Source organism: Pholcus phalangioides, unplaced genomic scaffold (assembly GCF_987345545.1).
Source record: "Pholcus phalangioides strain wild (caught in Gottingen) unplaced genomic scaffold, Ppha-v1.0 ptg000039l_1, whole genome shotgun sequence".
Classification (NCBI taxonomy): domain Eukaryota; kingdom Metazoa; phylum Arthropoda; class Arachnida; order Araneae; family Pholcidae; genus Pholcus; species Pholcus phalangioides.
The window spans coordinates 2,462,675-2,476,039 of NW_028301625.1; the positions used below are offsets into that span (position 1 = coordinate 2,462,675).

General features: G+C 36.8%; 1 protein-coding gene across 3 annotated transcripts in view; it reads right to left on the bottom strand.

Annotated features, from left to right (window-relative positions):
* Positions 1–13,365, bottom strand: part of LOC149065459 (uncharacterized) — an 85,084-nt gene that overhangs the window by 47,480 nt on the left and 24,239 nt on the right. For 2 of the 3 annotated variants that reach the window (XM_089253563.1, XM_089253561.1), the window contains exon 2: positions 8,386–8,602. In XM_089253563.1, the coding sequence (XP_089109689.1) occupies positions 8,386–8,572 (187 nt within the window). In that variant the 5' untranslated portion in view covers positions 8,573–8,602. Of the gene's footprint in view, positions 1–8,385; positions 8,603–12,970; positions 13,110–13,365 lie in introns of those variants that run through there. The other variant, XM_089253562.1, reaches the window with a different exon arrangement.

The following is a 13,365-nucleotide window of genomic DNA, read 5'->3' on the forward strand; positions in this document are numbered from 1 at the left end:
GATTTAGATGGTGATGCGCAACCTTTCACCAACACAGCAAATACATTATCCATCATTCCGGACTAAATCACCTAATTTCTAGATTACAACTAATATCATGTTTATCCTACGGCTCAAGGACAGATTGTTGACATTGCGATCTTCCAGAGTTACCCATACCTTTACTCCGAATGATGTGTGTGCGTTTAATTGTTGTCATTCACACACCATACACCTGTCCACTTACCCATATTACATAACGCATTGTATTTCACTGGGGTTCTTAACCTATGGGTCGCTATCCAAACTTGGGTCATGGGACTTCCGAGATGGGTCGTTCACGTCAGTTAACAGCCAGGTGCTCTTGAGCTATGGACCCCGACCAAACTTGATCCGCAAGGGCGTCCGAGATGGGTCGTACAAATCCTCTTATAGCTAGGAATTCTTGAGCTATGGGTCACGACCCGAGCTAGATTCGCAGGGATTTCCGAGATGGGTCGTTCAAATCCACTAACTACGAGTCCCGACCAAAACTTGATTCGCAGGGGCTTCCCAGAAAGGTCGTACATATACAGTTACAGCCAGGGTTTATCGAGGTGTGGGTCACAGCACGAACTTGATTCGCAGGGGCCTTCTAGATGGGTCGTTCAAATCCACTTACAGTCCTGTTATAAATGCACTTATTGCGTCACTCGCTGCTCTAATTTTGCAAAAAAGCATACAGTTCCATGGGTCGCTGATCTTGTTGTTTATTTTGGGTCGCGGTAAAAAATGTTAAGAACCACTGGTAAATATCACATGGAAAAGGAAGTGACTGAAAGATTGTCTTGATCTCGTTGCTGTTAATTTTTCACTATTAAATTTCAGATGAAGTTTTGTTGATGCTTATCTCAATCTGTGGGTGATTTAAGCTAGGATAAATGTGACTGAAAAAAAAATTGGGGTAGGCTGTGTCATAGACACGGGCGCAAGTTTTGGCATGAATACGTTCTTTGTGCCTTGAATCGCATGACACAATTTCTAACAAATGAAAAAGATTGCTACCGCAGGGAGTCCCACACCGAGGGGTTAGTGCACCAACCCCTCGGAGAGTATAAAACAAGGCAAAATGCCGAACGCTAACGTTTCGATTCGGCAATAAATTGTAGGTCCCGGTCTGATTAGTCCCCGTGTGTAGAACATGAACGTGGTGGACAAAAATGATCCAATGACATAATGAAATTGGCATAATCGAATTTGTCCTTAGAATAACTAACAGACGATACCATTGTCTTTTATTTGCTAAACTTCCGAGATATAGCGTAAAACAATTTCGTTATGAATACGGGACACGGATCTGGTGCCAAGACCAAAAAAGGTATTAAAACCAAAGTAGAATCATTGGTTTTGTCTTAAGAATGCCTATTAGGTGACATCTTGGGCGTTTATTTGCGTTGCGAACCTCTCGAGATATAGCGTAGAACAATTTCCTTACAAAAGACGGCCGCGAACCTGGTGCTCAGATCAGAAAGGTATTAAAACCAGAGTAGCTTCATTGGATTTGTCTGAACGAGATCTACCCGCAGACATCAAAAGCGAGAATAGTTTTGCGGCCCTCTTTATTATATGCATGCTGCTTTCCTCCGCCCACGAGAGATATGATAGGGAAAAGGCTTAGAGATTTCTACTCATTTTTGCTCTACGCATTCACCGAAACTCAATTTTAGGGGGCCTTGAAATGACTCCAAATTCGGGTCCGTCAAATAACCTTTCCTAGGAGGTTCCGGAATACAGGGCTATTCCGGTGGATAGAGGTAATCATGTTAACAAAATATATGACATCCATATTTGTTATGGGTATTTTTTTCTCAGCCACCTCGTTGGACATTTTGCCTGTTGTGGCGTTGTAATTGTATTTGTATTAAATCGGAGAGACGGACGGCGAGCAATTTGGGTGATTGGTGGCCCTGCTTCAGATCTGTCTCAAGAGCATTATGGGCCCCCCAAGCAAAGTGATTTTTTTAGGTCCCCTACTTGGATAAAATGCTTACCTACCAATTTACATTCTTAATCTTGAAAATTTTAACCAGGCTGAAGTTTTGTAGAATCCCTCTGCTCTCTTGAGGCCCCGGCTGTGATCAGATGGACCCATACGTTAAGTCGACACTGCTCTGAGGTCTCGGGTATTGGTCTTACATTTTTCCAATATTTAAAACTTTAAATTTTCTTGAAAATCAATAATTATAAGGAGTGTCAACTGAAAGTCTGGGGATTGTCAAAAAACCAAGGCCCCATTCCAGGATGATGTAGGGGCCAAAAACACACACACGGATTCACTGTGATAGGGTCTATTTGTGTGTTTGTTCGACATAGTGTTCATCAGTAGATCGATAGAACTTCATGTTCTGGTATTTTAAAGCAATCATAGTTTAAAAATTTTCAGTTTTACGGCCCTTAACATTTTCGCACCCTTAAGTCCGGAGCTAGGTATGGTGCGGCAAAATGAAACAAATCAATTCATAAGGAAGCCAGAATGCAATTCTTTTTATTAGACGATGCCAACGTAAAGATTAAGACAGGCATCCAACTTTTTTAGGGAAAAGTACAATTCCATCTGGGAAAATAAATTTGGTCTACATAAAGCCATCATATGGCTATCAGGCTATCATACCTTTTAACACGGTCAAAAAGACTAAAAAATTAAGCTCTCTAGTAGAAATATCATTATTGAAAATATTATTTAAACCATTGATTTTTATTTCAAATTTTCTATACACACATATTTTCGATTTTATATGCTAAGCTATACCAATACAATAATTCACATGTCTCTATTACCAATTTTTTGCAAATTTTTAGACATTGAGGGAAAAATAAGCATTATTAACCCCTTGCTCGCATGATCAAACATGACATCAAGATAATTCAATAAAAATTGAACCTAACTAAAGAAAACTGTTCAGTTCTTAAAATTTTTAAATTAAATTTCAAGTTCCTTTTTTAAAAAAATTAAAACTATTTTGTAAATCAAAGTATGTATGAATGGATCTCAAATATTTTGCCTCGTTTTATGAACTGGACAGTTTCCTTAATTTTGAATCGGTTTTTATTCAATTACATCGATGTCGTGCTATTTCATCATCCTTGCAAAATGTTAACAATATATACTTAATACATTTTTTTTCCTAATGCTTGAAAATCTGAAAAAAAAGCATTTGAGATAAGTGAAACATTGTATTGGTATAGCATAACATACACAATCAAAGATTTTAGCATATACAGGGTATTAAATTTGAAATAAATCTATGGTTAAATATTATTTCTCAATGACATTCCCACTAGAGTATAGTTTTTGAGGCTTTTGACCATGTTAAAAGGTATGAGATCCATACTCTTAATAAACCCACTCGAACGAGTTTCACATTTGATCGAACTTTAAAGAGAATTAAGACTACATAAATACTGAATAAATATTTGAGTGGAATAAAGTGGCACTCACGTATTTAAATAAAAAAAAGAAGACACCATCAACTACTATATTACGGGGAGTGTTTTATGGGGAAAGCTAATAAATGCCTCCCCCCTCGTTAGGCTTAAATAAAAGTAATCGAATATTTTGTGGACAGCCATCGTTTAATAAACTATTTAAGAAAAAAAATAAATGAACGAGGAGAAACAAAAACGTGTGTCGTAAGAGATACAAAGCTTTTACGTGAAAGGGACAAAAACTCTTCGAGGAGAAGAAGAACATTGCAACAGCAAAATTCTTACTTTTTTTTCCTCCCCCCTGCTAAAACCTTCTTTTGAAAGTAGCAGCAACGACAACCTCTTGAGAGAATTAATGAAGATTAGTGACCAAATGCTATGGAAGCCCGTAACTACTCTCTAGGTGCCGTTCCACTTTATTACCGCTAACAGTTGCCATTCATCGCAAAACGCTTCTCTTCCAGAGACCGACGCTCTCACACATTAAAAAAAGAAAAGAAAAATTAACTCCTAAAATGAAACTGCACTTTCACACAACGTCAATGATACAAGACGAAGAAGAGGTTGTTCTCGATGCTTTTATGCCTTGTCGAGTAAGGACATACTGTCCGTACAACAGCACCGTTCGAGTTTCGATTTTTCATTAGTCACACTACAAACATTGTGAACTCCTATACTAGTAACGGCTAAGGAGAACTGATTGAAGTCAATTCTAAACATTCACACATGTCTTTAACGGAATTCTAACCTCACTTGGCTGTGTGGATGCGCCTAACCATTCTGCTCACGAGTAGAATAAGAAGTGATGAGGTCCGCGGCTACTGAAGAAAGTCCGAAATTCCTTCCATCAGTTATAGAATGGCAAGCAATTGTCATTTATGCCCCTTGATATTTTTTTAGCGAAAGTGTCATGGTATTTTATTCCGAAACGGGAAAATTCTAGATTGAAAACTCATGAGTGATGGAGTTGCCACGTTAGACTAATCTTCAAGATTTCAATTTAAAGTTTTTCGTTTTGGAATAATATTCGAGAGAGCACTTTCCCCATATCCGTTCACATCAAAAAAGTGAAAAGGCAAAAATTCTTAAGTGCAGTAAACGGTAATTTATAACACGGAATAGAAATATTGAGGGCCTCAGATGGTATTTCATAATATATAATACTATCGATGTTTAATAAATGGCGCAACAAACAAAACGGCAAAAAAACTGAGTCTGAGAACTTTTTCCACGGACGTTATATAATTAACGCAAGACTGCAAAATATTCGTTTTGACACGATTTATAGAACTTGCAATATACGCAGAATAATGGTTTTAGATGAACGCACAGATAAGAAGAATGAAAAGACTCATGAATAGTTAACATAGAAAGTTAACATAGGAAATTCGAATGAGAGAGGCAAATGAATGAATGAGAAAAGAACGAAAATGAAATATCGTTAAACAAATGAATATTTAATAAATAAATGGAAACACTGTCTCCATCCGGAAATAAAAAATTCTAAAGATAAATACGGTATGTATAAAAGAAGAAGAGAATTATTCATGGCAAAAGACGCCAAGGAAAAGGTTAAGGTATATATCTAGAATTCACGCCAACGCAGATGGCAACACTTTCAAGTAATATATTCTGAATCATTGACGTCAAAAAACTCATTGCACTCGCAAAAGAAGGTGAAGACGAAGGTAGTGATGGTAAGTGAGATCAGAACACGAATCAGTGAAGTCAAAAATCGTAGCGTCAAACACTCTGGGGTGGCTTACGTACTATTGAAGCTAGCTAGTCAAATATTACATGTAGGAAGAATGGAACGTATAGAATTACATGAGAAAAAACTACACATTTAAAAATTCTGATTTCATTTTTTTTAAGAAAAGCTCACTTAATCTCTCTCTCTCTATCAAAAAAAATTATATTCCCGAAATCAAACGAATCTTAATTTTAAATATCTCGTCTTTCCATTAATATGAAATAACTTCTACAAAATAAGAATCTTAAAATGTAGCTTATATCTTAAAATAAAGAGAAAGCAATTTTCAAAACGGACTGAATCAAATTCCATCACCAAATATATTCCTTTCCGCGAACTCTATGCATTTGCATTTGCTCTACTCTTTCTCTGGGAGATCCTTCTCCTTATTATAATTCGAGCTAATTCCTTTTCTCTAACATGGAAAGCAAATAAGATTTTAATTAAAGCAAGTTCTTCAAGAAGAGTCTCTGGTGTTCCAAGTTTTTGATAGAGTACCGAACAATATCGACAAGCTGCGGACGAGGGTTAGGAGATAGAGGAGAAAGTGCACGGATCGAAACAGAGAGAGAAAACTGGTTATTGGACGAGGAAAAGCGGAGAGACCAAATGAATACGCAAAACAGAAAAATTAATTACACTCTCTGTCTCTCTCTCTCTCACACACACATGGGAAGATGGCGAATCCTACAGACAATACATTAATCACCTTTTACATGACGACCAATTTGCGAGCAGCTGCAACTAGATCACGCAAAGTTGCTCAAACATCTAGTTTAGAAAAGATATAAATAATAGAAATAGATCACGAGGGAGGAAAAACAAAACAAAAACTAAGCATTTTAATAAGCCAACGAAAGAAACGCCGATTTCCTCTCGTGGTAAAAATAAAAAGGAGTATTAAAATATATAAGTAACTGACTCGAATCATACGCAAACGAAGACGTCGATTTGAATAAATTAGAAAAGCGCTCAAGACAGATTCGAGATTGTTCAAAGTGATACGCAACGATTCAACACAAATTATTCTCGAGGATACGGATAGTCAGTGCCGTACGACTGTTTAGTTGGTTAGTCTTTCATTAACAAGCATCTACAGTGGAACTTAGTCGATTCGAATTTTAGGTAATTCGTACTATTACGAGCTCCCCTTGAGTTTGTAATTTAATGTTAAAATTTCTTGTTAAATTCGAATTTTTTTTTTAATGTTTTGGACAATTCGAAGTTGTGGAAGAAAAAAAAATCATAGTTTTTGTTGAGGAAATTTAGCTTGAAAAATTCTACAAGCCGGCCACTGCTTTGCTCGTCCAAGGTTTTAAAAAACAAATCTTTGAAGGCGGGAAAAAAATTGAAAATTCTGTTTTTCTTCCCTCTTACTTTGATAAATTAATGTCCATTTTAACTTTGTTCAGCTGGAGTGCATCGAGAACGTGTACTACTTAATACCACTTATGCTTTTCAACCTATAGGTACCAACGTGTAACATTCAAAATCTGAATCATTTTGTCGTCATTAAGAGTATGGAAAGTTCGGAGTATAAATATTCTAAATTCATAGCATAAGAATGATAAGCAAAATTTGGGAGAAACTTTCAAAACGGATGATCACGAATTGTTTCCGTAGATCAGGCTTTGATCATGGTCAATAAATTCTGCAGTGATTTAAAATTTGAGAAACAGTTTCGTAACTGATGATGAAATTTAAATAATTTATAATTATTATCCTCTCTCTACGTGAATGTCGATGATAGAGTTGCAATTTGTAGTCATTTTACAAATCCAGGATTGATCATTTGGATAATTCGAACTTTTTTCCAGTGACTTTGGACTTTGAATTAACCAAGTTCGACTGTATTTTTGAATATCATATCCTAACTTGTCAAACACGTTATACGTCAGAAGGGTCGTCATTAAAAAATTCACATTCACATGTAAATATTATCGGTTGGATTACTGTCGATATGACAACTTAAATAGATTTTTTAACCCTTTATATCCTGACGGTACTTTAAAGCACAAGGTTAGATGATTTGTTTTGAACTAACTGTTTCAAAAACATTGGTTTTTTTTTGTCTTTAATTAGAACTAAAATGACCTACCAAATAATTTACATGATAACTATTTGTTATTATCGTTACATTCATACTTTTATCTTAATTTATTATAATTTTCTTCTTATTCTACTTTCCACAATGTCGGATATAAAGGGTTAAAACAGGGTCTTTAACAAATCAACTTCTTTTCTTATCGCCAAATAGAGTTGCATATATGCATATCGTACCATTTTTTTTTTATCAGAAGGGTCTTTAACAAGCATTGGCAACAATCGAATCGCAGCTTGTCGTACGGTTTTATGTCAGAAGGGTCGTCAAAATCATCCAGGCACGAATGTTTGGGTCGAATTGCTGCTGCTATGACAACGTGATGTCGTAGGGCTTTTTTTTTTTCAAATGGGTTTTTAACAACACAACTTCCTATTGGCCAGACTTTTCCAAAAGCGGTTGTTGTCGTGCAACTCATTTTTAAAAGGGTCTGGTGATTTGGTTTTCGGATAAGAATCGGTAGATGCGTTACTTGGTGAGACGCATCTCTTTTGAATGAACTCAGTCTATTATTTAAATAAAGTATCGTTGATCTTTTCCGATTCATATCAAACTCCGAACACAAGGCCGTATGTGACAATCTTCAATACGCATCCGAATCGGTACGATCCGTTCAAGTATACGTCAAACAGGAAAATTGAAAATGGTTTTTTTCTCTCTCTCTCTTCCAGTTGCATTTCAAATTGTTCATCATTCTCCGTAATAGATCAGTACACCCCCCCCCCCCCTACGTCTTTTCGATCTTGTGTAGGTGAAAACAAATTCAATTTCTGTAGAGATACGAGATGGAATTGCATTTTTTCCACCATCCGCAGAAAACGTCGCTGAAAATCTTACCTCAGGTGAAATTGTAGATACAAGTAAAAATATAAAAAAGGAAGAGAAAAAGAGGTATCTTATTGAATAAAATGGAATTTCGCAGATTCAAAACAAGACATTGAAAAGTGGAAAGCAGCGTAGGCTGATCGAAAATTGAAGAGAAACTATGTTTGTGTTCGTGTGTGAAAAACGTTTCTTTGTTTTGTTTTACTTCGGAACATCAGGAAATGGGGAAAAAAGAATCTAACGGAAATATATATATCCTTACCATTTGAGAAAGGGTTCCGCTGTTGCCTTCGGGATCCACCACCACCACTAGAAGATGGGACCAGAGTAGGGTTAGGACCATGTGAGCAAAGTGGAAGCAAAGGTGCCGGTGGCGGCTGTGCTTGGGAAGGCAGGTAAGCAGAACCTGCACCTCCTCTCCTTCTCGGATCGGCACGGCAATTCTCCATAAAATTCACTTCAGGCCATAGTGGAATCACCTGTCCGGGTTAAAAAATATGAAGTCATTCAACAAGAACAAAATTGACAAACAAACAGAAAAAAAAAAATAAAACATTTGCACACGTTATTCTACCTCATATGATAGCCCAACCAACTGGAAGTAAAATTAAGTGTACGTAAGTTGAAATGAGAAGCTTATTTTCAAAAGGGAACATTTCCACTTTAGATAAAGTTACAGTAGAAGTAAAACACCCTTTTCCTCTAGAATGAACTGTTTTACAAAAGTAGAAAACGGCTAAACAGGTAGCATAAGACAGTGGTATAAGAATATTTAAATATTATGTTTCTTGATCAACATTCAGGGCAGTTATCTACATATACATTCAAATTTTGGAAATGTTCCGTTTTGAAAGAATATTAGTGTAAATGATCAAAATTGGAGCTGGTTAAGTTTGAAAAATTAAAAATTTCTACGCCACCCTTTCAGAAGGTTTTACCTAGCCAAGTCAGGTACCCTTATTTCTCTCCATAAGCGTACGCGGGATTTACGTTTTTTCCTGTAAAATAACATTATAATCGCGGCTTGAGAGGGGGTTAGAACCCCAACCCCCCTCCTGCCTTTGCGTACGCCAATGCTTCTCTCTCGTCAGAGAGAGAGAGAGAGAATAACATAAAAAACACAATAACTCTACAGTGGAACCTCTCATAACGGACACCTTCACCAACGGACAGTTTTTTGAATTACGTCGACGGGACTCAATGTATTTTACTATCATTTAATTGGCATTCCTCGTTAGCGGACAAAATCTTCGATCCCATGGTGGTCCGTTATCGAGAGGTTCTACTGTAGAATGCGACTTTGACAGTGCTTCTGAAATACGTGCAGTTTTGAAAAAAATCCCTTAACGCCAATAGGACAACCGCATAGGCGGTGATAGACATTGAAGTCTGAGAGGGGCACGGTCATTATTGCTGGGGGGGGGCACGATGATGATGATGTCAATTTATATATACATATATACATTAGATCAGTCGACTCCAGCTTTGACGCTGGGCCCCCCCCCCCCCCCGTATCTTCACCCATGGACAACCACTTTGTTATGTTCCTTTCTGAATGAAAAATACTGAAATGAATGAACAAGGTGGATATGTTCCCTTTTGATAGAAACGACTAACTTTACATTGTAATTTCGACCGAAAATATTCCCGTTCGAATAAACCATGCTAGATAATCCGACAAAGCTCATCCCTAACATTCGGAAACCGTAGAAAAGGTCATTCTGAATAAGAGTGGAAATGTTCCCTTTTAAAAATAAGGTCCACAAATGATGCTAAACAGTGAGAAGAAATAACGTGAATTACTGCGTGCTGGTGGTGAAGCGAACCGACATCACCAATTCAAGTGGGAAAAGAGAGAGAAAGAGAGAACCGTGGTACTATACGGAACCTCGTCTTTAGGAAATGAAGATTTCATTATGTTCATAGTGATTCCATACTTCTTACCTCTGAACCGCGGGGTGGAGCAATCCGTGTCTGATACCAGCTTCATTATATACATAATCAGTGAGAAAGAGAACAGCAAAAACCGACTTCCTAATTTTTAATTACCAAAGTGTATTTCGTAGAAACAAAGGTAGAAAAAAAGTATTCTCGCGATATGTTTTCTTCGTAACGGTCAAATCAACCACCACTGTGCTGTTACTGGTTAGAAACAACGGTTACTCAAAGCGGCCGTTTTTGTCATCAACGGACATGTATTATATAATTACGTCAGGATTACGTCATCACAACCGAACACATCGAAGCCAGAGAAATGTCCAATTGGTTGTTTTTATAATACTGTGTGAATCAAGCCGATTCGATCATTTTCTGGCTTCACTTCATTTGATCGTAGCCGTACAATGTATCTACTAGCGCCAAAATCACAGAAAAAGCAATCGCATGTTATGCCCGTATATAATGGTGGCATTAGAAATGATTTACGTAATCCAAGCTTATGTAATAAATTCACAGAGAAAGAGAACAATGGAACCGCAAGCCTTCGGCTTTAACTTTCCTTTTCGATGTAGTAAGAATAGGAGGTTGGTAAAATAGTATCTGAATAAAACTTTCAAAGTCAAGAGTAATACTTTTTTTTTCTTTCTTTCTTTGTCCTTTAGCAGCTGATAAACTTCGTGTTACGCCAGCTTTAACATAATGAGTTAGTTTCTCTCCCCCGTTGCCGATACCAAACAAGAACTAAATCTGTAAAAGAGCTTTCTTTCCATGGGTAGAAAAGAGAGGCATGTTACTCGCAAAAAACCCGACGGGGAAGTAAGAGAAAGAAGGCACTTGCCAAACCACTTCCGCAATGATAAGCAGACCAGGCCTACTAAAGAACTGGGTCACTGTACCATTATGAAGTTACTCACCTCGCAAGTTTGGCGTAATTTATCCCGGTCTCTGTATTGTCTACGAGACTCTTCTTAGGTCTCTCGTCTTTCAGTTTCTTCTTATGATTCCCATTTGAAGAGATGATGATAGGGTTTTGAATGATAGCACAATGGCGGAGGAGGCGAGAAAAGACAATTTCGGTATGAGTTTGTTCTGCGATTAAAACCAGAGAGAGAACTGGTTTCTTCCCACCTCCACCAACTGTCCATTAAACCTGATTCCGAATTCATTCGGTATCCCAAGTTTGGCATAGCAAATCGGAACATAGTGATAGAGAGATATATACTTGTATACATAGGCGTACGCAGAATTTTCTCGAGTGGGGGTTTCAGATTTTTTTTCCTTCTGGGGGGTTTACTTTTTTTCCTGTAATAAACAGTAGTTAATAAAAAAATAAATATGTTTGATTTTGGAGTTACTCGCACTTGATACTAGTTTGAAATTGTAAATGCTATTCCTGAGCAAATAATTGTCCCGAAAAGTTCTGTAAGTTGGGCATTCGAAAAGTACATGCTCCCAAGTTTCACTTCTACGTAGATTACAAAAACTGCATATTTTGAGAGGTTAATCTATGAAATATTTATCTCTTAGTCTAATAGCTGGCAAACCAAAACGAAGTTGAATTAATACGCGCGCTTGAGCCTTTCTTTATAGCTCAAGCCTTATGTTCCACGCGTAGCTCTCCTATTCACCCCCTCAACCAAGTCCATGTCTCTCCTTAGATATGGTCTACAAAAAACCTTATATATTTGTAGTCTGAATTTTACAGACAAAAACATTTTTTCTCCCAAATTTTTTCTGCATTTATTTTCTCTTTTCGGCACCCCGTACAGCCACACGGGTCGCAGAGCCTTAAAGCCGTCCTTGGGTATCAGTACCACAAGTATAGCTTTTGAATGGATTCAGCCCAGAAAATGTAACGAGTTATAGATTTACAGCCGAGCTGTGGAACCTCAGAGGCATACTACGGATAATTTCAACATTAATTCGAAAGTTATTTTACACTTGAAAATTAAATATGAATATTACTTGATATATTTCTTAGATACATCAATTGATAACACTTGAATTGCACATTCGACAGAACTGAAACGGATAGAGTAGGCAATCCAGCTTGAAACCGTATCAAAAGCACGGCCGAATTCGAGAGGAATTTTTCAATGGTATGAGCTTAGAAATATTTTTCTCAAAGATGATATCGGGAATTGCTATTCAAAGATTCTGAAACTTGTGCTTGAATACAAATATAATGGTACACGTTCATAGTAATACAATAAACCCTTTTCATATTACTTTCAGAGTATTCTGTGCAACCGCTGATTGCCATGGTCATTTTCATTTGTTGTTTAGAAGCGCTTTGAAATAGAATCAGTATCGTTTTCAGAATGACACTGCATCAACTATGAATAATAAAAGACTTCTATCCGAGATTGGTATTGGGAAATAATGTTTCTCAAACATGACTACTGAAATATACAGATTTGCAAAAATGCCAATTATAAAACAAAATTTGCGCACAAGCTAGCTATACAAAATATTAACCGCGTGTGTGTGTTTTTCATTTCAACGAAAATTTGATCAAGTAACTTCAACGCGGGTGACATAATTTGTAAGAAAAGGTTGATTATTTTACAGTATTCACAACACATGGAAACATTACTATAGAGTATCAATACATATATTTCACGGCAGAGATGATTCCCTATAGATTGAGTTACGAAATTTTCAGTGGTATAAGATAAATAATAAACGTTGTGAAGTAGGTGTTTCACATTCTTTATAGACCCTGACCCAATTTGAAAAAGAAAGAAATATCTCTGTGGCATGCCGTTAATTTTCGAATCAAATATGTAAATACAGTAGCATAATTCAAAACCATTTCAAGTGACATAGATGTGTTTATCACATTTTCCTCTTATAATCACCACAAATTAAAATGATTAATGTCAAACAAGAAAATAATATTATCTTACCTGCATTCGCCAGAAACGAGATAATCTTTTTTAATTCCACCAAATATTATTAATCCAATTGTATTTGAGGAAAATGACAAACAACCGTGAAAAATAATACGAACATTTTTCGCACAACAAAGGAGACTAACTTCCTCTGAATGACTTAGATGACGCCAATAATGACGGGCAATTGATTGTTTCAGTAAAAAGCCAATAATTCACATTTCCGATTCCATTGTCGAGTTTTCCTGACATTTCTATAACAGCACTTACGTATCCTCTAAAAAACTAATTGCCCTGAACGAGGACAGGTGAACAAGTCCATCCACTTGTTATATCGAAAGACATCAGCTGCAGGATGAGTAAACAGCTTCACAAGACATGGATTCATAAGGTGAAGTGCCTTAATTCCA